At 44.1% G+C, this 26,869-nt stretch overlaps 1 protein-coding gene across 2 annotated transcripts in view; it reads left to right on the forward strand.

The window, feature by feature from the left end:
* Positions 1-456: 456 nt before the first annotated feature.
* The window catches only part of LOC140207120 (uncharacterized), a 44,694-nt gene continuing 18,281 nt past the window's right edge, over positions 457-26,869 (forward strand). Inside the window, exons 1-2 of one of the 2 annotated variants that reach the window (XR_011888501.1) lie at positions 457-1,167; positions 21,657-21,725. Coding sequence is in view for 1 of the 2 variants with exons in the window: in XM_072275450.1 (XP_072131551.1) it covers positions 17,178-18,887 (1,710 nt within the window). In the remaining variant the exon portion in view is untranslated. Of the gene's footprint in view, positions 1,168-16,769; positions 19,924-21,656; positions 21,726-26,869 lie in introns of those variants that run through there. The other variant, XM_072275450.1, reaches the window with a different exon arrangement.

A 26,869-nucleotide genomic window follows, 5' to 3' on the forward strand; every position in this document is an offset into this window, starting at 1 on the left:
ATTCCAGGAAGTTCCGGGAGAGGTGGAATGTCTGATAACCTCTCCCTCATGGTGACAAAAACAGATGAGCCGGTTGTGGATTACAGGAGGAATGGAAACAGGGACCAAATTCAACATTTCCAAGTCTGTTATTGACACAAATGCACATTTTAATATTGATCTTAACACAATGTATTTTACATAAAACATATTTATAGATTGTGACTGACAGAGAATCGTATAATTTGTGTTCCGTGTGTTATCTGAATGTACTTGCCTGTGATGCTGCCACAAGTCAGTGTTTCTCTGTACCTGTACCTTCCCGTACTTGTGCACTTGGCAATAAATTCAACAGGAGCTGAGAAATCTCAGTGAGATTTGATTACTGATGATCATCTTGGCAGCTCGGTAGGTCGAATGTATGAGACGGTACACTGTTAAATGTAAAACCCTGAACAGTGTTGATGATCAGAGGGATCTTAGACTCCAATTTCATCGCTCCCTGAAAGAGACTGCACAGATTGATCGGGTGGTTAAGAAGGCAAATGACGTGGTTGTCTTTATTAGTTGAAGCACTGAGTTGAAAAGTCGGGAAGTTGTGTTGCAGCTGTTCCGAGCCTGCGGTTGGACTGTGACTGTGTCTTTAAGAGCGCCGGAGTGAGGAGGCGGGACTATGACGTCAGATGTTTGTTTCTGGAAAGGATGAGTAGCTTCAGGGTTACAGGAGGAAGGCAGGAATATGGTGTTGGAATAAAAATCAGCCACGGTTGCGCGGTGGGGGCAGACCAGATGGATCGAATCACCTGATTCTGTTCCTGTGTCTGATGTCTTACCATGACTGAATGATGGCTCCTTCTTATCCCATATCGCTGTGTGAGACAATAAAAGGTTGTTCACTGAGATCCTTATATTTGCCTTCAACATTTAAATTTCAGTGAGTTTTGTTCTTAGTAACATTGAGCAGAAATGTTTGTTTCTTCTTTTTATTGTTAACGTGCTTCAATAGCTTTCATGTTAAAGTTAGACCTGCGGTGAGAGAGTTATTGGAAGAAAAACCCCAACTGGAAGCAAACCACGACTGAAGACGAGGGAACAGCAACAAGTGAACCAGCCCGAGGATTGAGAGCATCAACTGGAGAGAACCCATCTGACTCGGAGAATCCAGTGATTCAGTCAGGAGAAAGTTTGGTGAGTCTCATTTACTCAAACATTGGTCCTTTAGACATTACATACCTGTACAATGGAAGGTAGGAATGTCCCCAGAAGTTATGCCTCTGTCAGACCCAGTTGCAATCACTCCAGGTCTGGTAATGTGCTTCCAGCAGCCCAGCCCTTTAAAACAACTCCAATTCTGTGGAAGCCGAATCCGGATAAAGTCACTCAGAGACCGTATAAGTAGAAACTCTTTATTCCAAGCACCCGGGGCCTACTCAGCTAGTCACTCAAACAGGAACAGTCTTTGACTGTTCCCGCCCAGTCCACTAACTGACTCACAATTCCCCTTACACCACAGATATATCTGTCCAGATACCCCCTGACACAAGACAGGCTGGAGCCAGTTATTTACTACATGACAGCCCCTAAAGACAAATTACAAAATAGTCATAATGGCTTTCACACACAGAACGGACTGAAGCTGTCCTATCTCTATGCATGAGTGCACAGGGAGATAAGCATCCTGAAACTCTAGCTAGCGACCCTGAAGAAGAAATATGGCTCAGCATGGCTAAGCACATCTGTTGATCATCAGCAGTTTCTTTCAGAAAAACAGGCTGCTATTGTTTAACAAAGTGTTAACCCTTTTACATACTTTATCATTCCCTCCTTTTCATCATTACATGATCAACAAAGCAGTAATTTTTTACAGAGAAGGCAACCGAGTACAGCATTGACTTATCAGTTGGTAAAAACAGTGTAAACAGTAATTATAACGATGATTAGGCCATAATGCAATATCTCGCCCCACATACTACCGAACAGGCCTTTGAAGACCACCATTTCAACCCTTCGGTGAACCCGTGTAAATCCTGCCCTACTGTCTTGATGCTTTCAATCTCCTTGGCAGTGTGCTGAGAGAGGGATGTAATGTTAGTAGAGTCATCAGGGGTATAGGTGCAGCATTCTGTGTCAATAACAGCACAGGTTCCCCCTTTCTCAGCTGGGATAAAATCTAAAGCCATACGATTCTGTAGGGCTGTTTGCCAGATTGCAATCATTTCAGTGGATATTTCTGTTACTTGGGCCTGTGTTTCTGTCAGGGCCCCTGCAGTATTGTGGCCAGCTCCTCAAGTGCTGTAGCCAAATTGATTATCTCTCATGAATTCCTGGCTACTCCATAGGAGAGAAAAGTGATCATCCAAAATCGCTCAGTCTCAGTTATTCCCCTCCGCTGCTGGGCATCTGCAAGTATGGCCAGGATGCATGTTTCCCAGTATAGGAAGTTCTGTTTGGTAGGGACCTGAGACACCATCCCTCAAAACACTGACAGCCACAGTCATCTCTGACTGGACCACAGTTCCTCACCTCACTTCCCCGGGTGTTATTTGAGAAAGCCCAGGCTGAGAGTTCCTCACTCTGGTTGAGCGGGATTACTGACATTGGAATCATAGTTTTACCATGCTGGGGAATTTCGGCACAAACCCAGCAGGTCCCTAGTTCTACCTGTTTGGCACAGGTGTGACAGAGAGACAGGAAGGTGTTAACATGGGGGCCCCCGGATGCTGGGGTGAGTCCTCTCAAAGTCATAAAATGAACACCACTATCAACCAATACATTTTTCTTTAGTCCGAGAGAGTCCTTCTACTCAGTTCCTTCAGTAACACGTTTGCAGTCTCTTCGATGTATCCACCGAGATTGCCCCTTCAGTTTCACAGCTGTGGTAGTGGTCAGTAACACCTGACATGGTCCTCTCCACCGAGGTCCGAGTTTCCCTCAATCCCAGTTCTTGATCAGCACAAAATTCCCAGGTTCTATGGTGGGATATTCACTCCTCTCTGTGGGGTAGTTCTCTTCCTTGTAAGCCTGTTGTACCTGTGAATGTAATGTTTAGAAAATTTTGGTTAGTTGGCATATGTATTTCCCCATCTCTTCCCGGAGGGTATGCATGTGCAGTTTTGCTGGTAGACTTTCTGGGAGCTATGGTAAACAAAGTCTTGGTCCCCAGGGTGTCCTCATGGGCCGTCCATAAAAGAATTCAGCTGGTGACAATCCTGTTTTCCCCTGTGGGGTAACCCTCAGGGGTAACAGTAGGACCTTCAACCAAGTGAGTCCAGTCTCTGCTGTTAGTTTGGCCAATTTACTATTCAGAGTGCCATTGGATCCCTCCACTATGCCAGCGGCCAGTGGGTGGTGTACACAGTGGAATTGTTGCTTCATAGCTAGTTCGTTACATACCTGTTCGTTTACTTTCACCACAAAGTGTCAGAGCTCAGCATCTCTGGCAGGCTATACCTGGGAATTATTTCCCCTAATAATACCTTAACAACAGTATTATTGGTAGTTGGAATAGCTTCAATCCATCTACTAAACACATCGGCAGTAACTATGCAGTATCTATAACAATGTACTCTTGGCAATTCAATAAAATCAACTTGCAGACATGATAAAGGTCCACCTGTCAAGGGAGTTGTACCTGGTGTACAGGGTACAGGTTACCAACCATTCCCTCCTTTCCCAGGTGTGTACAATTATGTATATAATCAACCAAAATTGGTAAAAACTGTGTATGGACACAAACCTGTCCCGCTGGGGTGATACAAAAACCAAGGTCGGGGTCTTTTTGGCACCCCATCTGGGAACACAGTTTGTGCTCCTCCTCAGAGGCGTCCCCCTGAAAAGTACGTACCTCCCGCATGTCTGGCAAATCCGTTCTGCTTCAGTCACACAGTGTTGTTTGACGGGAATCCAAGGGGACTACAACTACCAAAGATTGACTTTTTGCTGTCTTATTTGCTAAAGCATTGCCTTTAGTGACCTGGTTGGACATGCGTGTGTGGGCTGCACATTTAGTAATAGCCAAAAATCAAGGTAGCTGTAGAGCGGTGAGTAAGTTGTTTACAAAGGTGGCATTACTAATGGGGTGGCCAGAGGAAGTCAGGAATCCCCATCTTCCCAGAGAGCCCCGTTGTCATGTACAATTCCAAATGCATAACGGGAGTCTTTGCAAACGTTCGCACTTTTGTCTGTTGCTAGGATACAGGCATGAGTCGGAGCAAGCAGCTCAGCCTTCTGGGCGGAGGCAGCTGCCTCAAAAGAGGCCTGCTCAACTATTTCACTGTCCGTCACTATCGCATAGCCAGAATATCGTTTTCCTGCTGGATCCACAAAAGAGCTTTCATCCTCATAAAACGTTGCCTCGGGCTTGAGGGGGTATTGCAGAATGGATGGGAGAGTCTGCCCGTTTTTTACGGTGATCCGGACAGGGGGGCAGTGGTGCGGCCGACTTCATGGCCTGAAATTGCCCAGAGATGGGGAACAACATCTTGGATTCGGTCAATATTAAAAGAATGCCTTGCCAGATGTTCCATCTTCACCTCCAACTCCTTTCAGTATTGAAGTTGGCCCGCGGCCAAGTCTTGCCAGTCTCCCTTGGTGCTGGAGGCTTGTTTCATCAGGGTGTTGGCAAGGAACTCCAGGTTCTTTGGCTTGAACCCAAGGCAAACCCTAACAGTGGTATGGGGAACCACCACTCCCGTCTGTCGCCAAAGGAAATCCGGAACTTTGGCCAGTAATGCACTGCCCTCTCTTCTTTTCACCTCTCCAATCACCGTGACCGGGAACTTCTGTCACTCAAAGGGTGCATAGTATTGGCTTTCCTCAGTTGAGCACCCCGTAGGGTCATAGCACAGAGTCACATGAGAGTCAACCGCTGGGCAGAAGGGGTTCAGAGGCAGTGGAGTCCAGATTAATTGCCCACCACTGGGGGGGGTCGGAAACTGGGGAAGCTGTCGGTTGTTTGCTCGTCCCAGGGTGATACCCTTGGCCGTGCATAGAATCTCAACTTCCAATGGACAGAGAAAGTCTCTCCCTGCTAGATTACACCCCCGACTGGTGGTGACTGCAAATGAAACCTCACACTGGTTCCCCTGGAATTCCACCTGCAGTAGCTGGGTACGTGAATACGTACGTTCCACGCCTTTGAACCCAGACAGAGTGATTGTGCCATCTGAAGGCTGGGATCTCTTTCCCGATACTCTTTCCTGATCGAGAGTAGTTGTGGATGCCCCCGTATCAATCATAAATGGAATTGGAATTCCAGAAACCTGCAATATTACATTTCCTGAGGGGTGGCACTCTCAGTAGGAAGCATCCTTGCTTGTCAATTTCTAAACAAGTTGTTGTCCCCGCCTGTCCCTTGGTAGGTTTTTGTTCCCATTTCTGATCCCCAGATATAGTCCACTCGCATCCTGCTTCCCACTGAACATATTCCCCTTCAGTTCCCTTCAGGGTTGATCGGGTTCGGAAGCCGGGTCCCAATAGTATGTCCAAGCTTGTTGCATTCGATTTCGTTCACTGTCAGGCCAATCCATATTAATTGTTTTAATCATGTTGGCTAACTTGGTTGGTAAGCATTGGAGCAGTAAGGCATTAAACTGGGGGGACGGATTCCCATCATTAAAGGCTTGGTCTCCTGCGAAAGTGCCGTAGCAGGCCACAAATCGCTCCCGATAGTCTAGTCCCGATTCCCCAGGCTTAGGTTTGTATTCAAGTACTTTAGTGATGTTTACAGGTTGTTGGAGAGCCCTTTCCAAGGCTTGAACCATCCTGTCTGCCTGTTCATTCTCATTATGGTTTCCCACTGGTAACTCCTGATAGGTTTGGTATCTCAATTCTGCCTTTCATTTCCCCCTCCTCAGCTGAGAGAATCGTGCAGCAGAGACCCCTCATCACGGTGACTGTCCTCAGACAGGGTCGGTGTGCCAGACATGGGTTCGGGATCCTTTCATTTCCCCTTCCTCAGCTGAGAGAATCATACAGCAGAGACCCCTCATCACGGTGACTGTCCTCAAACAGGGTCGGTGTGCCAGACATGGGTTCGGGATCTTTTCATTTCCCCCTCCTCAGCTGAGAGAATCATGCAGCAGAGACCCCTCATCACGGTGACTGTCCTTAAACAGGGTCGGTGTGCCAGACATGGGTTCGGGATCCTTTCATTTCCCCCTCCTCAGCTGAGAGAATCATACAGCAGAGACCCCTCATCACGGTGACTGTCCTCAAACAGGGTCGGTGTGCCAGACATGGGATCGGGATCCTTTCATTTCCCCCTCCTCAGCTGAGAGAATCGTGCAGCAGAGACCCCTCATCACGGTGACTGTCCTCAAACAGGGTCGGTGTGCCAGACATGGGTTCGGGATCCTTTGTTTCCCCATCAGTTCGAAGTTTAGACCGACGTTCCTGCCCTTCTCTCCTATCTAGGCTGCCCTTGGTTTGCTTACATTGTTTTCCCTGCTCTCGTTTTCAGCGCCCATCCACCCGTTCACGCTCCGGTTTTAGCCTCTCCCAACCTTTGGCATTCCTTTTGCAGTACATACCTCTATCCCTTTGTCACATGCATTATTCCTCCAACTTCCACTTTACATCTGCCTTTTCCTTCCGTTCCCTTTTCAACAGTTTCCACTTCTTTCCACAGTTCTTTTTCCATATCGAATTTACTGCTTGTTCTCATGAGGTAATATCCCACCACAGTCTGCTTGGCACTCCCGATATTGGGATCCTGTTCATGACTCCAAATGTTAAAGTTGAATCTGAATAAAACTCAGGAGACCAGCTTCTTATCATCACCACAGTTTAATGCACATTCTCCTGCAGGAGATTGAGACCCAGTTTTCAAAGGAAAGGCATGTAAACATTGCCACAAACTGACAAGTGGAATGACTTAGGTTACAGCCGAATATTTATACATAGTAAGCATACATTACTATTGGAAGATGTTATTTGAACTGTTATGCCCACAAAGTCTGTTGGTGCAAAATTTAATTAATTAGATAAGAGAGTTCGCTAAATCAATGTTTTAGTTACAGATGGATGTCCAGTCTTTATCAGTCATTCCCTTTGCAAGGCCCTGATTTACTTACCAACAGATGTTCATTCCTGTTCTTATTGGCGAGTCCTCCTCTCTTTACTCAAACGAGGGTGCAATGTATAATGTTATCAGCTCTCAGTGTGTCTGTCTACAAGCCGCAGAGAACTGGTAATGAACCTGTCTTAGCTAACCGCTGAGGACAGAGTTTACTTCAGTTCAAACATTCCGATTCAGTCCCTATTATTCTTTTACCCAGAGGTTGCATAGGTTCAAAATGATTTTTTTATATATCCTCAATTCCTCTGGAGGGTTGAGGGGAAATATTTATGTCCAATATAGAAACTGGTGTTACCTGTGTGTATTGTGGCGACGCAAAAGTTGCTGCAGAATCTACAAGTGGGAAGAAGTGGAGTGATATTTGGAAATCCGACTATTTGTTTTTTTTTTAAATTTTATTTTTATTTGGATAAGGAATTCACAAATATGTACTTTTTTCACATGTATAACCTTTTCCATTTTTTATATGTATAAAACTATAATTATTTATACATTCTTAAGTACACATTGAGATGATATAAAAGGAAATTAGACACTTAAATAGATAATTATGTACTGTGGTAATTCTAATCTATTAGGCTAAGTAATGGTATTAGTTGTTGAGAAAAATAGTAATAATAGTTTCCATATAACTCTTCTGGACCATTTCCACTGGTCCAAAATGTTGTATGTAAGCCTATGTAACAACCATTGTAGGTGTTTATATCCTAATTTGTTCACGCTTGCTCCTGCCCGCAGACATAATTATCCAATCCCTATGTACTTATTTACTTAATTTTTTCATTTTTTATCTCTTTCCCAAATCTTTCCCTTTACTTATGTTAATTCTCTATTTTCCAAAAGAAAACAAAAAAAAAAGATATTTAGACTAGGGGTGCTTACGTTAGCAATATTACTGTGTTGATGAGAAGAGCAGTATAAATCATTAGGAGAGTCATCTAAAGTCTGCTCGCATTGGGGTTATATATTCAATCCATTTAGTCCAGATTTGATAAAATTTTTCTTTTTGAATTCTCAGGGAGTAAGTCAACTTTTCCATTTTAAATATTTCCAAGATAATTTCGTGCCAATCTTCTAATGTAGGTGGTATTGGATTTAGCCACTTTCTAGTGATTGATTTCTTACTTGCCGCTAAAAGGGCCTGCAGCAACTTTATATCTTCCTTCTGTTCAAGAAACAATACATGCCCCAAATAGAGTGTCTCAAAGTTCAGAGGTATCTGGGACCTAAGTACCTTAACTAATGTTCTATGAATACCTTCCCAATATAGACTTAATTTAGGGCAATCCCAGAAAATATGAAAATGATTTGCCTCCTTGGAGCCGCACCTTCTCCAACACGTCACGTTTGTATCTTTATATTTTTCCTGATATGGGGTCTTGAAGTATCTTATAATGTTTTTCCAACAATGTTCTCTCCAAGTCAAAGAATTAGTCGAGGACCATTGAAAGCTGCAGATTTTCCCCGAAGCCTCCTCTGAAAGTACCAACCCCGCTTCTTTCTCCCACTTCTCTTTAATATACAGTGTATTTACATTTTTAGCATGGGAGAGTGCATTATATAATCGAGAAACTGATTTACTAGGTATTGAACTGCAAGCCGAATTCAAAATCTTGAAAAATTCTAATTCTACTGTTGATAGGTCTGTATGTCTACAACTCTGGTTAACATAGTTTCGTACTTGAAGGTACCTAAAAAAGTCATTGTGTTCTAGGCCATGTTTGTCCTGCAGGATTTGGAAACTTTGTAGTACTCTTTTATCTATAAATGAGAGGTAGGTTGTAAGACCTTTCCTTATCCATAGCTCAAATCTTTTATCTCCTCTGTTGGGAAGGAATTCGGTATCATATGCACACCATCTAAAGAGTTTTAACATGTTATTAATTCCACATGAATTAACCACCTTCTGCCATACTTTTAATGTAAGATTTATCCAACTGTTTTTAAATTTTTCCAACTGGGCCATCAATCCTTTGTCAGCTATTGAGGCCTGTAGAGGAAAACTGTCAACTAATCCAAATTCTATTTCCTTCTATCTAGCCTTATATTCCCTATTACACCAATATAACAGAGGAGTTATCTGTGAGGCATAAAAATAATTTCTCAGGCAAGGAAGAACCATACCTCCTCCTTCCTTCCCTAACTGTAAGGTGTTATATCGAATTCTAGGTTTCTTTCCTTGCCAAATGAAGCAGGAAATCCATTTGTCCCATTCCCTGAATTGATTATCATCCACCTCCACCGGTAAAGTACGGAAAAGATACAATAACCGAGGAAGAATATTCATTTTATAGTATTTATCCTTGAATTTAAACTTAAAAAGGGGATAAGATTCCATCTATGCATATCTGCTTTTATCTCTGAGATTAATGGCCCATAATTTACCTGTGACAGTGTTGAAAGATCCTTCGGCAGGGTTATTCCTAAATATCTTAATGATTTAGCTTCCCACTTAAGATCGTACGTATCCTGCAATTTTTTTGGATGGTGTATAATTTTGGGACATAACCTGCGTTTTCTTTACATTTATTTTATAACCTGATATTTTCCCAAAGTCATTCAACAGTGTAAACAATCCTATAAATGATTTTTCTGGTTCATTCAGATAAACCAAAACATCATCTGCGAATAACGCCACTTTCTGTTCAATCCCTGCCACCCTGATACCGTTTACGATTTCGCTCTGTCTTATTAGTTGGGCAAGCGGTTCAATATATAGCGCAAAAAGGAGAGGAGAAATTGGGCATCCCTGTTTAGTGCCTCTCTCTAAGATGAAGGAGTCAGAGAGGTCCCCATTTATCTTAATTCGGGCTGTAGGGCTGTCATATAGAGTCTGAATTACTTTAATAAACTTTACTTGAAAGCCGAATCTTCCTAACACTCTGTTTTGGAATGCCCAACTAACCGAATCAAAAGCTTTCTCAGCGTCCAACCCTACTACCATTGTCCCTGTCTCTGTCTCGTTCTTATTAACCTGTTCTAATATGTGCAGAGTTCTCCTTATGTTGTCCTGTGTTTGTCTTTGTTGAATAAATCCAGTCTGGTCTAAGTGGATTAGGCCAGGTAAAAGCTTTTCCAATCTGCGCGCTAATATAGATGTAAATAGTTTGTAATCTAAATTAAGAACACTAATTGGCCGATAATTGCCACATTCTAGTTTATCTTTACCCTCTTTAGGAATAACTGAAATAATCGCTTCTCTCCAGGAAGGTGGAGTTTCTCCTCTCTGCAAGATCCAATTAAAGGTGTTAAGTAGTAATAGGGCTAACTGTGTCTTCAGGGACTTGTACCACTCTAGGTAAACCCATCAGAACCCGGGGACTTTCCAGCCTTTAACCTAGAGATGGCCACGTTCAGTTCTTTGACAGTTACTGGTTCTAATAAACTTTCATTTTGTAAATCTGTAAGTTTTGGTAGATCTAAAAAATTCAGTACACTGTCTATATAGGGCTCATTGGGGGCCCGGGGTTGGGAGTACAGCTCTCGATAATATGTTTCAACACTCTCTTGAATTTTCCCTATTGTACTCTCCACAAGCTTTGTCTTTGGATTCTTTATTTTATGTATTGTCTGCTTGTTGTTTTCGTAATTTATATGCTAATAATCTAGCTGATTTACCTCCTACTTCATAATTCTTTTGTCTCAGGTAAAGAAAATTTCTTTGAGTTTCCAATGTATAAATATCGTCAATTTCACTTTGCAATTTCCTAATTTCCTGTTTTCGATTTGAATTACTTTTGTTGCTATCTACAACTTGAAGTTGTTTTAATTTTCCTTGAAGGTCTGCTAATTTTTGTGCATTGATTTTTTTCATGTGAGTGGTAATGGAAATAATTTTCCCTCTCAGTACAGCTTTCAATATATCCCATAAGATCACTGGTGATGTTTCTCCCGTGTCATTAAGGTCCAGATATTCTTTGATTTCTCCCCTTAATCTCTCCATTACTTTCGGGTTATTGAGTATATGTGAGTTTAGCCTCCATAGTGTTTTCCTCATTTTCCTTTCCAGGATTAGAGACATAGAGACTGGGCTATGATCCGACAGATCAATTGTTGCAATATTACAGTTTTTTATCCTGAGTCTATCTGTATTAAAGATAAAGAAATAGTCTATCCTTGAATAGGCTGAATGAGGGAAAGAGTAATGTGTATAATCTTTACTAGTCGGGTGTAATTCCCTCCAGACATCTATAATTCCCAACTCCTCCATCAATGAATTCATTTTCCGAGTCAGAGGTTTATTCTGAGTAACTATGCTTGAAGAATCTAATACAGGATTTAATCTAATATTAAAATCCCCTCCACAGATTACTACCCCTTGAGAACTGACCATTTGGTCAAAAATGTGTCTATAAAATGACCATTCACAACCTGGAGGAGCGTAAACATTCAGCAATGTTATTTCTGTACCTTGTATTCTTCCTGTGATTTTTACAAACCGTCCTCCTTTGTCTTTAGTCTCTGAAATATGTTCATAATTAAGAGTACTTGATATTAAAGTAGCTACCCCTTTTTTGTGGCTCAATTCATATGATGAATAAAATACATGCTTAAAGCCCATTCTTTTTAATTTTCCATGTTCAGATTGGCTGATATGTGTTTCCTGGAGGAAAGATAGTTGTGCACTCTTTTTTCAATTTAGACATAATCTTATTTCTTTTAATTGGATTCAAAACCCCATTAACATTATAGGAAATTATTTTTACCAATTCAGTTTGCATTTTTCTCTAATAGAAAAAAAACACTGTCCTTTTCTAACCAAACAGTAAGCAATCCCTTCTCAACAGTAAACCAAGACATATAACCACACCCTAGACATTTTTGAATGTGTAACATTTGAAAATTTTTCTTGACTTCCCACAGTGAGGCCTGAGCACCGACCTGCCTCAGTTCAGAGGGATAACCTCTATCTTCACCCTGTGTTAGAGGGCCCTCAGCAGTTTGAATAATCATAGAGAATTTTCTCCTATTTATGTCTCGACCATATTGCTATCATTCAAGTTATTCCGTCTAGTTTATTTTCTGTTACCAGCTTTCATTTTACCTTTAAGTCTGATTTACTCTTTCCAGTCATTTCTCTTAATTAATCTGTATTCTCTGTACATTCGCGTCTGAATATTTGCAGCTTTTCCTTGTAGTTTGACGCTCTGGTTCGTGTGGAGCGTCCTCGCCCCACTAACTGCCACGACTTCTGCCGAATCCTCTCCAGTAGCGACTCCGGTTGGGTGATAACTTTAATAGGTAGTCCCCGGTCCGCCAGGTCCGACGTTGCCTCCTCCACCGTAGCGTAAGTTTTTGTCCCTTCATCGTAAAAGACTCTCAGCCGAGCTGGATACAGGGTCTGGAATCTGATGTTGTTTTCCTTCAGGACTCTCCGTGTTTCCGTATATTCCTTCCGTCTGGCAAGAATCCCCGGTGCGTAGTCATGGTCTAAACTGATTTTACGGTTGTTCCACATGAAACCTTTATTTTGCCATGCCCTTTTAAGCACCTCTTCCTTCGTTCTGTAACTGAGAAATCTGACCAGAATCGATCTGGGCTGGGCGCCTGCCGGGAGCTGTGGTGCCAACGCGCGGTGAGCCCTTTCTATCTGTAGGTCTTTTGTGGCCGGTATAACAAGGTTCTCTCTAAGCAGCTTCTCTATGAAGGGAATCATCAATCCGGGTTTGCCTTCAGTTCCTTCGGGGACTCCGTAAATCCTCACATTTTCCCTTCTTGAGCGGCCTTCTTGATCTATTAGTTTCCACTGGAGCTGGTCTTGCAGCTTCAGCATTTCTGCTATCACTTCCTCGGCGTTTGGTAGCTTCTCTTCAATTCCAACAATCCTCGCTTCGGCTTCATCTATCCGCGAGTTAGTTTTTACTATTTCTCCTTTAATATCTTCCAGCTGTTTGCTGTTATCTTGTCGGAGCTCGCGAATCTCTCCGAGAATCAAAGACAGAGTCACCGATTCCCCCTCATTATCTCCGTCCTGGCTTGCTGTGGGGGAGCTAGGCCCGTCGCCTTGCTGTGTCTCTTTATGTTTATCAGCCTTCGGAGTGGACTTTTTAATCTTGTTCATAGACATCATCCTTGCCCCTTTTATGAATATAGTTATGCAATATTAAGTATTTGTCTAAATTCGATTTTGGGGCAATTTACCTTCTTTTTTGTCAAGAGACCTTTTTCTTACGCCGCCATTCCCTTGATGACCCGTAAGTCCGGAAATCTGACTATTTGAAGCTTAATTTAGCAAACAAACCACATACGGACGGTATGCAAAAGCTCTGGTGAGAAAATCCTTCATTACCTGTTACAGGCCTGCTACATAGGCTGTGTGAGAGTGCAGATTAACTCCATCAAACCCAGAGGAGATCAAAGTGCTTTTCGACAGTTATTTGCTAGCTGTTAAAATGAATACCACCCTATATAAAATTCACTGTGCACATGTTATCACTGGGTATAAAAATGCACAGTACAAGATTTATGTGCACACTGGTCATTACAAATTAGAAGGGACATTGGTGAGAATGTGGGGAGACCTCTAGTGTCCCTGATGCCCTCACCAACAAGATGTGCATCCAGCTGCAGCTTGTAACCCTGCACTTTAAGGAGTTGGAACTTGAAATGGATGAATTCCGGATCATCCAGGAGTTGGAGGGGGTGACAGAGATGAACATGAAAAGAGGTGAGTTACACCCAAGGTGCAGGACACAGGAAACTGGGTGAGTGTCATGAAGGGGAATGAGGTTAAATAGCCACTGCAGGGTACTCTTGTTGCTATCGCGCACAACAACAGGTGGACCTCTTTAGAAACTGTTGGCGGGGGGGATTACCTGGCAGAGGAAAGTCAAAGGGGTGATAGGGGATTTGTTAGTGAGGGGAACGGAGCAAGACGGGACTAATATCCCAGTGGTAAGGTTTGCTAGTGCTCGTGTGGTGGGAGGGGTGATGTGGTTAAAATACGTTTTTGGGGGAATGGGAGCCAGAATGACAGAACAGATATTGGAGAGGGTGAATTGAATTGAGTTGACTTTATCACATACATCCTTCATATACAGGAAGAGTAGAAATATTTACGTTACATCTCCATTTAAATGAGCAATGTGGAATTTATAGTAATTCATAATAGATAGTTTGTACAAAGAACAGTCAATATAACATAGAAATCAATTCATCAGTCTGATGGCCTGGTGGAAGATGATATCCCGGAGCCTGTTTGTCCTTTTACTGTGGTACCGTTTCCTGGATGGTAGCAGTAGGAACAGTTTGTGGTTGTGGTGATTCGGGTCTCCAATGATCCTTCTGGCCCTTTTTACACACCTGTCTCTGTAAATATCCTGAATAGTTAGAAGTTCACAACTACAGATGCTCTGGGCTGTCCGCACCACTCTCTGCAGGTTCTTGCAATTAAGGTAAGCACAGTTCCCATACCAGGCAGTGATGCAGCCAGTCAGGATGCTCTCCATTGTGTCCCTGTAGAAAGTTTTTAGGATTCTAGGCCCCATCCCAAACTTCTTCAACCGTCTGAGGTAAAAGGGGTGCTGTTGTGCTCTTTTCACAGCACAGCCAGTATGCACAGACCATGTGAGATCCTTGATGATGTTTATGCCGAGGAATTTAAAGCTGTTCACCCTCTCAGCCCCAGATCCCTTGATGTCAATAGGGGTTAGCCTGCCTCCATTACTCCTGTTGTCCACAATCAGCTTCTTTGTTTTTGTGACAATGGGCGAGAGTTTGTTTTCTTGACTCCAGTCAGATGTTCTTCAGACCTCAGAGTCAGCAATCAAATGTTTGAGCATGGTGTGATGAATGTGCTGAGCTGTGTATATCACACTGCAAGAAGCATCATAGGAAAGCCAGATGAGCTCAGGACAGGGAATTATGATATTGTAGCCATTATTGGGACTTGGTTGCACCCAACAGTCTGAAGGATTTGGAGGAACAAATTTGTAGAGAGATCGCAGACCATGCCAAGAAACAAAGGTTGATTTATTAAGTGATTTTAACTTTCCACACATTGACTGGGACTCCCATACTCTAAAAGGGCTAGATGGGGTAGAGTTTGTCAAATGTGCCCTTAATCAGTACGTAGAATTCCCAATGTAGAAGTGTGCAATAAGCTGTTAGGAAATGATCCAGGGCTGGCGACAGAAATTAGTGATCATAATGCCATGAAATTCAAAGTAAATTTGGAAAAAGAGAGGTCTGGACCACGGGTTGAGATTCTAAATTGGAGAAAGGTCAATTTTGATGGTATCAGAAAGGATCTGACAAGTTGGTTTGGGACAGGCTGTTTTCTGGCAAAGGAGTACTTGGTAAGTGGGAGGCCTTCAGAAGTGAAATTTTGAGTGTGTAGGGTTTGTATGTGCCTGCCAAAATAAAAGTTGAAAGGTAACTGGTGCAGGGAACCTTGGTTTTCCAGAAATATTGAGGCCCTGGATATTTTGTTCCTCTAAATGCCTCAGACTGTTGGCTGCTATCAAGACTCATTAATGACTGCAATATCATAATTCCACCTCCTGAGCTCATCCGACTTTTTTTTTTAGTCGTCTTCTGTTGGTTTCTAAAAGCTTCCCGATAGTTTTTACTCTATTATTTTCCCTCTCTTTGGCTGTTATATTAGATTTGGCTCCTCAGTTCAGCCACAGTTGTGTCCTCCTGCCTTTCCAATGCTTCCACTTCTTTGGGATGTATCGATCACTCAGCTCCCGAATTGCTCCCAGAAACTCCAGCCATTGCTGCTCCATTGTCACTCCTACCTTTTCTCTTCCAAACAAGTCTGGCAGGCTTTTCTGTCATAGAAACATGGAGAAGTTCAGTACGGAAACAGGCTATTTGGCCCATCTAGTCAATGCTGAAAAAAGATTTAAGCTGTCTAATGCAACTACCTGTACTGGGACCATTGCCCTCCATACCCCAACCATCCAGGCTCCCATCCAAACTTCTTTTAAATGCTGAAACCAAGCTCATATTCACCACTTGTGCTGGCATCTCATTCCACACTCTCATGACCATTTCAGTAAAGAGCTTTTCCAAACGTTGCCGTTAAATTTTCGCCTTCCCCACTTACCCATGACCTCTGGTTGTCATCCCACCCAACCTCAGTGGAAAAAGCTGCTTGCATTTACCCTATCTATACCCTGATAATTTTGTATACTTCTAACAAATCCTCAAAGCCATGTATAATTTTCTTTTTTTATGTTTAGAGCCTTTTTTTACGTGTATAAGATGATGAGGGGCATTGTTCGTGTGGATAGTCAGAGGTTTTTCCCAGGGCTGAAATGGCTAACACGAGGGGGCATGGTTTTAAGGTGCTTGGAAATAGATACTGAGGGGATGTCAGGGTAAGTTTTTTACACAGAGAGTGGTGGGTGCGTGGAATACACTGCCGGCTGTTTGTGTGAGAGTGTTTCGGTTACTGTGGGGCCAGGAACCCATGCAGCTCAGTGGGAACAGGGAATAATACCAGTTGAGAGAGTCAAACTGAGCCAGGTCACAGATTGGAGATGGCAGAAATTCCCCATTCTTATAGAGACAGGAAGAGCATCAGAGAGTTTGATGGTCATCCCAGATACCAGCACTGTGCCCAGTTAGAAGATGATTTCTGTCTCCAACTTAGGTTGAACTTCACTATAACAGTGCGATGTCAGATCACACCTTGACAGCTCAAGTGATCTCATCTGACATACTGTCCTACAACCATTGATGGATTTTGTAAATCTTTTTACAGGTTAAAAATGACAAGGAATTTGTCTACGGGAATCTCGAACACAACACGCCAGTTTTGCTGTCTCTGTCCAGATATTTAAGAATTGGAGTAAGAGATTCAATCGACCATCCTTCCTGCTCAGACTGTGGGGAGGGATTCCCTCGATCATCTGACCGACTGGCACACCTGTCATTTTACATGGGGGGGGAACCCATTCATCTGTTCAGACAGTGGAAATGGATTCAATCGGTCATCTCAACTGAAGGTACATCAGCAAGTTCACACTGGGATGAGGCCCTTCACCTGTTCTGTGTGTGAGAAGGGATTCAATCAGTCTTCCCACCTGTGGACACACCAGTCATTCACACTGGGCAGAGGCTGTTTATGTGCTGAATTTGTGGAGAAGGATTCGCTCGGTCATCTGACCTAATGGCTCACCAGCGAGTTCACACAGGAGAGAGGCCATTCGCCTGCTCAGACTGTGGGAAGGGATTCACTTTGTCATCTCAGTTACTGAGACACCAGTCAGTTCACACCGGAGAGTGGCCATTCACCTGCTCAGACTGTGGGAAGGGATTCTCTGAATCATCTCAACTGAAGGTACATCAGCGAGTTCACACTGGAGAGAAACCATTCACCTGCTCGGACTGTGGGAAGGGATTCACTCAGTCATCTCAGTTACTGAGACACCAGTCAGTTCACACCGGAGAGTGGCCATTCACCTGCTCAGACTGTGGGAAGGGATTCTCTGAATCATCTCAACTGAAGGTACATCAGCGAGTTCACACCGGAGAGAGGCCATTCACCTGCTCAGACTGTGGGAAGGGATTCACTTGCTCATCCAAACTGAAGGTGCATCAGCGAGTTCACACTGGAGAGAGGCCATTCTCCTGCTTGTTGTGTGGGAAGGGATTCACACAGTTAGCTAGCCTACAAGCACACCAGTCAGTTCACACTGGGGACAGGCCGTTCACCTGCTCAGACTGTGGGAAGGGATTCACTTTGTCATCTCAACTGAACATACATCAGCAAGTTCACGCTGGTGAGAGGCCGTTCACCTGCTCAGACTGTGGGAAGGGATTCACTTTGTTATCTCAACTGAAGGTACATCAGCGAGTTCACACAGGGGAGAGGCCATTCACCTGCTCAGTCTGTGGGAAAGGATTCATTCAGTCATCTAATCTGAAGCTACATCAGCGAGTTCACACTGGGGAGAGGCCATTCACCTGCTCAGACTGTGGGAAGGGATTCGCTGAATCATCTCAACTGAAGGTACATCAGCGAGTTCACACCGGAGAGAGGCCGTTCACGTGCGCAGACTGTGGGAAAGGATTTACTCTGTCATCTCAACTGAAGTTACATCAGCGAGTTCACACAGGGGAGAGGCCGTTCACCTGCTCAGTCTGTGGGAAAGGATTCATTAGGTCATCTCAACTGAAGGTACATCAGCGAGTTCACACTGGAGAGAGGCCATTCACCTGCTCAGACTGTGGGAAGGGATTCACTGAATCATCTCAACTGAAGGTACATCAGCGAGTTCACACTGGAGAGAGGCCATTCTCCTGCTCAGACTGTGGGAAGGGATTCACACAGTTATCTAGCCTACAAATACACCAGTCAGTTCACACTGGGGAGAGGCCGTTCATCTGCTCAGACTGTGCGAAGGGATTCACTCGATCATCGGAACTGAAGGTACATCAGCGAGTTCACACTGGAGAAAAGCCTTTCACCTGCTCAGACTGTGGGAAGGGATTCACTTCGTCATCTCAACTGAAGGTACATCAGCGAGTTCACACTGGAGAGAGGCCATTCACCTGCTCAGACTGTGGAAAGGGATTCATTAGGTCATCTCAACTGAAGCTACATCAGCGAGTTCACACTGGGGAGAGGCCATTCACCTGCTCAGACTGTGGGAAGGGATTCACTGAATCATCTCAACTGATGGTACATCAGCGAGTTCACACAGGGGAGAGGCCATTCACCTGCTCAGTCTGTGGGAAAGGATTCATTAGGTCATTTAATCTGAAGCTACATCAGCGAGTTCACACTGGAGAAAAGCCTTTCACCTGCTCAGTCTGTGGGAAGGGATTCACTCAGTCATCTCATCGACTGAGACACCAGCGAGTTCACACTGTGTAGAGGCCGAACACCTGCTCCAACTTTGGGAAGAGATTCTCTCAGCCAAATCAACCAAATGTGCATCGTTAAGTTCACACTGAGGAGAGGCCATTCACCTGCTGTGAATGTGGGAAGGGATTCACTCAGTAATCTAACCTTCGGCTAGCAGCTTAATATAGGAGGTAATAGCCCCCCAGCCCGGCCAAACTTAAGAAATCTCATTTGGGTGAATGCTGCGCGATGTGTCCCCTGTTGCAAATCAGTACCCTGACATAACAAACAGTACACAATGTGTGATTAAATGATTGAGCTTTATAATTCTTACTTTGTCTATATGGTTTGGGAAGTAAACACAAGAAAAAAATGGCCCACTCTCTCCATTCATGTCTTCTCATCTCTCCTGAGCAAAAGACCATGAAAATCTCTCTTCCAGACTCACAACAAAGAACATTTCTGCCATTGGATAGCCCTGCACTCCAAAACTCTGTTATCTCTAGTCGTAACCTAAACGTTGCTGTTACAGGGAAACCATTACCTCAGCAGTGAAACATTGCTGAGAGGCCGTTACATTAGCAGTAGAACCTTACAGCATGTTACACTTGTGACAGACTACCGGGTTCACCCTGGGGAGAAAGTTTCAATAAGCTGCATGCTGGATATTTGTCCGTCACCATTGCTGAATGCAATTTCGAGAGTGACTGTCGGTGCTGAACTCTGCAATTATAGCTGCTGCTCACCACACCCAGTTCTGCACCCTAGTCACTGGGCATGGGAGGAGTTTCTTCTGCTGCATATTCACCTTTAATGGAACTGGAGTTTTATATTCTGGATCTCAGACACATAAATCAGTTCTATTTTAAACTCTGTCTTCGGTAGTAGTGAATTTATAACACACCTAGTGTACAATAGAGAGTCGACTCACGCCATCTGGACCCTGCCAGTGATAATGTTCCACGACAGTCCGTTTAAATCCTCCCCTGTTGTTCATCTCTCGCTCTCCCTGTGATGATGGGTTCCAAACAGTCACCACTGTGTGGGTGAAGAGGTTTCCCTTGAATTTTCTGCAGACTGAAGAAGTCGAGCTGACTGCAGTTCTGTCTGAGATGCTCTTTGTCCCTCTAATCTCTGGGCTGAGGAAGAATGACATTGGTAGTTGACTTATTTCCACATAATGGGTCATTTTCCCTGCTTCTAAAGGGTTGTTAGAAAACACCACTGTCCTCTAAAGACTGAATGCAGAATGGGAAACCATCAGATGGATGTTCAACAGAGCAGGGTCAGAAACCAGAGGCAGAGTTTGGGGTCTGGACGATGGTCGGGGTAAGAACGTATGATGATGAGAATTGAATCAGCAGTGGGGCGTGGCAACAAATGTCAGAGCTGCAACATTTGGAAGCTGATTGACAGAGAAAACAATTTGGTTGTCTGACTGATGACACAAACAATGCCTGTTGTGAGGTGCTCCATTGGTCGAGGAACATGTGTGTGATGGGAATGGGTATATCTCTTCAGGGAGTTGTTCCTGCTTGTTTATCCTGTAATATTATTTCTGGATGGTTATTATGAATTGTCCTTAATGTAATAATGTATTGATTATCATATAATTTGTAAGATTTTGACTCTAAAGCTGGACCAGGCTTGAATTTATGGTACCTTAATGAAGTTAAGGTGGTCATTCTTGAGTTTGTATTTTAAAGCAAGACTCTGGTGAACGATGTTTGCCACTTGATTGTACCTTTGTAAGTGATCAGATTGAGTTAAACTGCTGCAGGATCCTGGAATGTCTTCGATTGTGTCTGGTTTCTCTTGGCATTTTCTGCATTTATTGCCTGGTCTGTTTGTCTCTTATGTATTTTTGATATATGTATGGCACATGGCCAAGTGGTTAAGGCGTCGGTCTAGTGATCTGAAGGTTGCTGGTTTGAGACTTACCTGGGCAGCATGTTGTGTCCTTGAGCAAGTCACTTAACCACACATTGATCTGTGACAACACCGGTGCCAAGCTGTATGGGTCCTAGTGCCCTTCCCTTGGACAACATCGGTGGCGTGCAGAGGGGAGACTTGCAGCATGGGCAACTGCCGGTCTACCAGACAACCTTGCCCATACGGCAGTCATCATCGAAAATCGATGAACAGCTGAAGAAATTTTTTATATTTTAAAACGTTAACCACCTTGTTCTGTATTTCCCCAAGGAAACCCTGTTTCTGGGAAGAGGTCTCCAACTCTGAGTCAGGCTCTCAATGTTTCCCTGTCACTATCTAGTCTGCTCAGATCATTGGGATGTCCCCCATGGAAGGTCATACTCATTCCACCGGTTAACGTGTTCTTCATAGTGATGATTCATTTTTCTGAGTTGGCCTCTCATTTAAGTTTTCTGGTCTGTATTTCTGCATGGAGTGCTGAATCCTGTTTATTTTGTATGAAAATATATACTTTAGAAATATTATCAGATAGTTGGGTGATTTTTTAAATGTCTTTTATAGCTCTTTCTCCTTCTGTTCTCAGTAGTGTTAATCTAATTGTGTTTGAGTGTAAATAGGCTTTTCTAAATTTGCCATTTAAGTTCTTGTTTTTATTTGTGAAGTTTCCAGATTGGAATGCGACCATGATATTTTGATGAAAGAATACACTAAATTGGGTATAACAAAGGTGTATATTACCTTTGTTGTATTTGATATGCCATACAGATCTGCTTGGGAAATCTTATTGAGCCCTGAAGTAAATTTTGTCAAAAGTTTTTTTTTCATTTTCGTCCTATTTTCTATTTTCTTTGCCTGTTAATATTCCAGCTACCTGGGCCAAAACGTTGATTCCCATCGATAGATGCTGCCTGACCTGCTGAGCTCCTCCAGCACATTGTGAGTATGGCTTAAGACTTCCAGCATCTGCAGTATCTCTTGTGTCCCATATTCTTGTATTTTTCTGAAAAGGGCATGCACGTAGGCAGAGAGGGTGCTGTGGCTCTGTTGGTAAAAAATTACTAACATTTGTAAATCAAATCATCAGAAAGTTGACATGGTGTTGGAAGGTGTTGAGTCATCGTGGGTAGAACTAAGGAACAGTAAGGGTGAAAAGATCTTGATTTCTTTGGAGACCCCAAACAGTAGTAAGTATCTTGTATGCAAATTAGAACGGGAGAAAGAAAATGCATGCCAAAACAGCAAAGTTACAAGAGTCATGGGAGGTAGTCACGCAGATATATTGGGAAAATCAGGTAGGCACAAGATCCCAAGAGGGGGATTTCCTAGAATGCCCACAAGATGGCTTTTTAGAGCAGCTCCTGGTTGAGCCCAGCTGGGGATCAGCTATTCTCAACTGGGTGTTGTGCAATGAACCGGAATTAATTAGTTACTTAATGAAGAAGAGCCTATAGGGGCAAATGATCTTAATATAATGGAATTCACCCTGAAATGTGAGAAGGAGAAGCTAAAGTGAGATGTACCAGTATAACCATAGAATGAATAGAATTACAAAGTCATGAGAGAAGAATTGGCTGAAATTGATAAGAAAAGAACATGGCCTGGGATGACGACAGAATGGCTGGAATTTCTGGAAGCAATTCAAAGGCACGGGATATATACGTAAAAAAGAGGAAGATGTATTCTAAAGACAAGCTGAAACAACCATGGCGAAGCCAACATAAAAACCAAAGAGAAGGCATATAACAGAGCAAAAATGGTGGTAAGTTAGAAGATTGGGAAGCTTGTAAAAACCAACAGAAGGCAACTTTAAAAGAAGTAATTAAGAAGAAAAAGATGGAATACCAAGTTAAGCTAGCCAGTAATATTAAAGAGGATGCCAAATGTTTCTTCAGATGTGTAAAGGAGAGGCGAGAGTGGATATTGGACAACTGGAAGCCGATGCTGGACGGGTAGTAATGGGGGACATGGAACTGGCGGATGAACTGAATAAGTATTTTGCATCAGTCTTCACTCTGGAAGACACTAGCAGGATGGTGGATGTCCAGATGTCAGTGGTCAGAATTGTGCAAATTTACATTACTCAGGAGAAGGTTCTTGGAAATAGAATGGTCTGCAGGTAAATAGGTCACCTGGACCAGATGGTGTACATCTGAGAGTTCTGAAAGTGGTGACTGAAGAGATTGTGGAGGGATTAGTAACGATGCTTCAAGAATCAGTGGGTTCTGGTATGGTTCTGGAAGACTGGAAATTTGGAAATATCACTCCACGCTTCAAGGAGGTAGAGAAGTAGAGGATACAAAATTATGGGCCAGTTAGTCTGACCTCAGTGGTTGGGAAGATATTGGAGTCGGATGTTGAGGATGTGTTTTCAGGGTGTCTGGGGCACATGATAAAATTAGCCATTTTCAGCATGTTGTCTTCAAGGGAAAATCTTGTCTGACAAGCATGATGACATTCTTTGAATTCATTGAAGAAGTAACAAGCAAGACAGACAGAGGAGAATGGGTTGATGATGTGCACCCGGACTTTCAGAAGGTCCTTGACAAGTTGTCACCCATGGGTCTGCTTAAAAGTTATGAGCCCATGATATTACATGAACGATTCTTGCATGGATAAACAGTGGTGTGACTATTGGTGTTCCACAGGGATCTGTGTTGGGACCGATTCTTTTCATATTATATGGTAATGACTTAGATGGCAGAATTGATAGATTTGTTGCAAATTTTGCCGATGATACCAAGATAAGTGGAGGGACAGGTAGCTTTGAGGAAGTAGAGAGACTACAAAAGGACTTTGACAGATTGGAGGAATGAGCAAAGAAATAGCAGATGCAATACAGTGTAGGGAAGTGTATAGGCATGCACTTTTGGAAAGGAAATAAAAGTGGCAGATGAAATACAGTGTAGGGACTGCAGGTCTGCATTCAGGTACTCGGGTTCCCTCAGGATTATGTTGCCGAACGTTATCAGCCAAACACTCCGATACAATACGTGCTTCATTTTGTTACAGACAAAAATGCCATTTTGGAACTAGAGGTAAAGTACATTTCCACAGTGGTGGAGAAATGCTCAAACACCCCTCAGCATCTGTGAAAACCCTTCCAACCCCTTCACCATACCCCATCTCTGTAAACCCCTCTGACCCCGACAGCACTCGTTATCTCTGCAAAACCCTCCGCCATCCACCCTGGTGCATTCAGGCGACAGCTGACCCGAGAAAGACACTGCCCGTGGCAGTAGGCAGGGCTCATAAAACACCCTCACACTTTCTCTTTGTAAACCTTTGGATCTGTAGGGTTATCTTGACTAAACCTCTTCCCACATTGTCTCCTGTAAAAAAAAAACACTATTCCCTTTTCTCAGTTCATTTGTCCACACCATATCTGCTCACAGGGTGAGATTTTCCTTTCTGGGACACCAGAATGGGTTTCCCTTCCTCCAGCATTGAGGCTGATCTCAGTCCAATCGATTCTATTTCCTGAAAATCCACCTTCACTCCATCTTACAGTCACCTTAACATTGACAGAGTCCCTCTTGTCCTCACCTGCAGCCCCATGAGCCTCCATATCCAAGGCATCATCTTCCACAACTTCTCTCATCTCCAACAACCAAACACTCCTTTATCCCACCGCCCGGCCCCACCCCCGCCAACACTCTGCTTTCCAGAGAGATTTCCCTGTCTATTCGCCCCTCCTCACTAATCCCTTTCTTGGAACGTGTCCTTCCAAGCGAGGGAAGTGCTACACCTTCCTGTTTACCTCCCCCCTCAGCTCCATTCAGGATCACCATCAGCCCTTCCAGGTGAGGCAACACTTCACCTGCGGTCTGTTGGGTTCATCTACTGTATCCGGTGCTCCCGGTGCGGCCTCCCGTACATCAGTGCAACCTTTACTGTAAGTTCGTGTTGGGCTTTTTTTTAATGCAAAAGACTAAAGTAGCATTTTTGCCGATTTGGTCTTGAATGTCCCCAGAACCTGTCTGGCTTTCTCAGACCGAGAAGGGTCTGGCGGTGACGAGGGCGGGAATATGGTGGAAAGCTGAAAATAAAAGGTAGGATGAGTTTAATAATCGGTAGGAGAGGAGGTGGCGGGGTGCGGGTGTCGTAGACTCTGTTCCTGTGCTGTGTTTCTCTTGGGTGCTAAACCAGTTTTACTCTCTCCCGCTGCCACGTTCTCCGATTACCGCTGGTTCTGTAAAGTCAAGATCGAAAACATTGCGACCGCCTCCGAGAAGAGCTCAGATTCTTTTTATTAATTAGTTGAATAATTGATGTGAGCGGATATTTTGCTGTGTTGATGAACTGCTCTCTGAACTTGGACTGCTTTACTCCATAAATAAACGTGTTTGTGCAACAACATAATATCATCAGCATGTCTCCGGTGTGTTGAAAAATGTGATCAGAATCATTTTAATTATTTGTGTAGCCCCGCCTGGCCAGCCTCAGGGTCGCTCAGCTCGCCGTCGTCTGGGGAAACAGCCCTCAGCCCCGCCAAACTAGATGATTGGTTTGTGTGGATGCAGTGTGATGTACCCCACCCCACCCAAATGACAGACAAGACACCAGATACGATTAAATGAATTACAGTTTTATAGATATTACTGGAACTACATAATTAATAGAGAATAAAATATAAAAGGAAAATAAAAGGCACCACACCTATCAAAGTTCTATCTCTTAGCGTACAAACAGTTGGAGCTCAGGACCCTCCTCGTTCACCCTGCGTCTCCCCTCGGACCACCTCGACCTGCCGCCTGGGACCAACAACGATGGTCGACTAGACGCTCCACACGTGTCCGTCTCCTCTCCTCGCTGAACACCCTGGACCTCGGACTGCTGCGCGGGGTTCGACCCTGTTAGCAGACTCACAGCAGCTTGTCCATCCTCTGTCTCTCTCTCCCGCCTTCTCCCAAAAACCCGCATCACGATAACTTACAGACACACAAAAAGAATAACCTCCATCCCAATTGGTTTGTTCACCCTCTTATCTGTACGTAATCCAATCAAACTGCTAGCGGGAGGACTTTCTCAGCAGTTAACATAATAAACAAGCCATTTCAATTATAACATAACAAAGAAGAAACGCCTTGCACTCTTCCCCACCAAATAAAAGTCATGTCCTCATGACTTTAACAGAGTTCACCATTTCTCCTTACAAAACACAACCGAGGTGCATAAAGCAGTGACATAACTTCCCAGGGTTGTAAAGATCACACCCTGTTCTCCCGGCACTGTATAAGTCAACGCCGGGGGGTGCCTACTCCTCTGAGACCTCTGTACTTCCTCAGCTGACTCTTCCGGTTCAGACTCCACAGGTGACACCCCGGGCCTACCTGTCGGACCCTCACCCTCACTGGGACCACTCGGCACCTGTGAGCCCTCTGCCTCGGGCTCTGGTTCCACCCTCTCTTTCCCCAATGCTGGCTGTATTTCAGGTGGCTCCTCAGCACCCTCCCTCCTCTCCCCTAACTCAGTGGAGGAAGGGCCAGGTGCCTCTTCTCCCGGCACCGGGGAATCAGTGAACGGAAAGAGGTGCCACACGACCGAATCATCGTCTTCCGATGACGTACCCCTTTTCGGGGTGGGGACCAGCCCCATCCCTTTCGCAGCAGGCTCTTCCCCCCCGCCCGCGTCCTCACGGAGTCCTCGTACTAGGTGTAAACGCCCATTCGGGCTCTGGGTCTACCTTCACCTCTCGACCCAGAGGCAACAGGTGGTTCCGATGGAGTACCTTGACAGGCCCCTTCACACCCTCTGGCCTCACCCAGTAAACAGGTAGGTTCGGCATCTGGCTCTCTACCACATAGGGGGTGGCCGCCCAGCGATCCGCCAACTTGTGCTTACCAGGTAGTCCTAAATCCCGGATAAAGACCCGCTCTCCTGGCCATAGTTGGGAGAATTTCACTTTCTGATCATACTTCTTCTTATTCCTCTAATTCTGCTTGGTGGCCGCCGTCTCAGCCAACTCGTACACCCTTTTCAACTCTCTCCTTATATCGGACACATACTTCAGATATGGCTTCAAAGGTAATTCACCCGCTTCAGTCCCAAAACACAGGTCAATGGGCAACTTCGCTTCCCGC

Source organism: Mobula birostris, chromosome 13 (genome assembly GCF_030028105.1).
Source record: "Mobula birostris isolate sMobBir1 chromosome 13, sMobBir1.hap1, whole genome shotgun sequence".
Lineage (NCBI taxonomy): Eukaryota > Metazoa > Chordata > Chondrichthyes > Myliobatiformes > Myliobatidae > Mobula > Mobula birostris.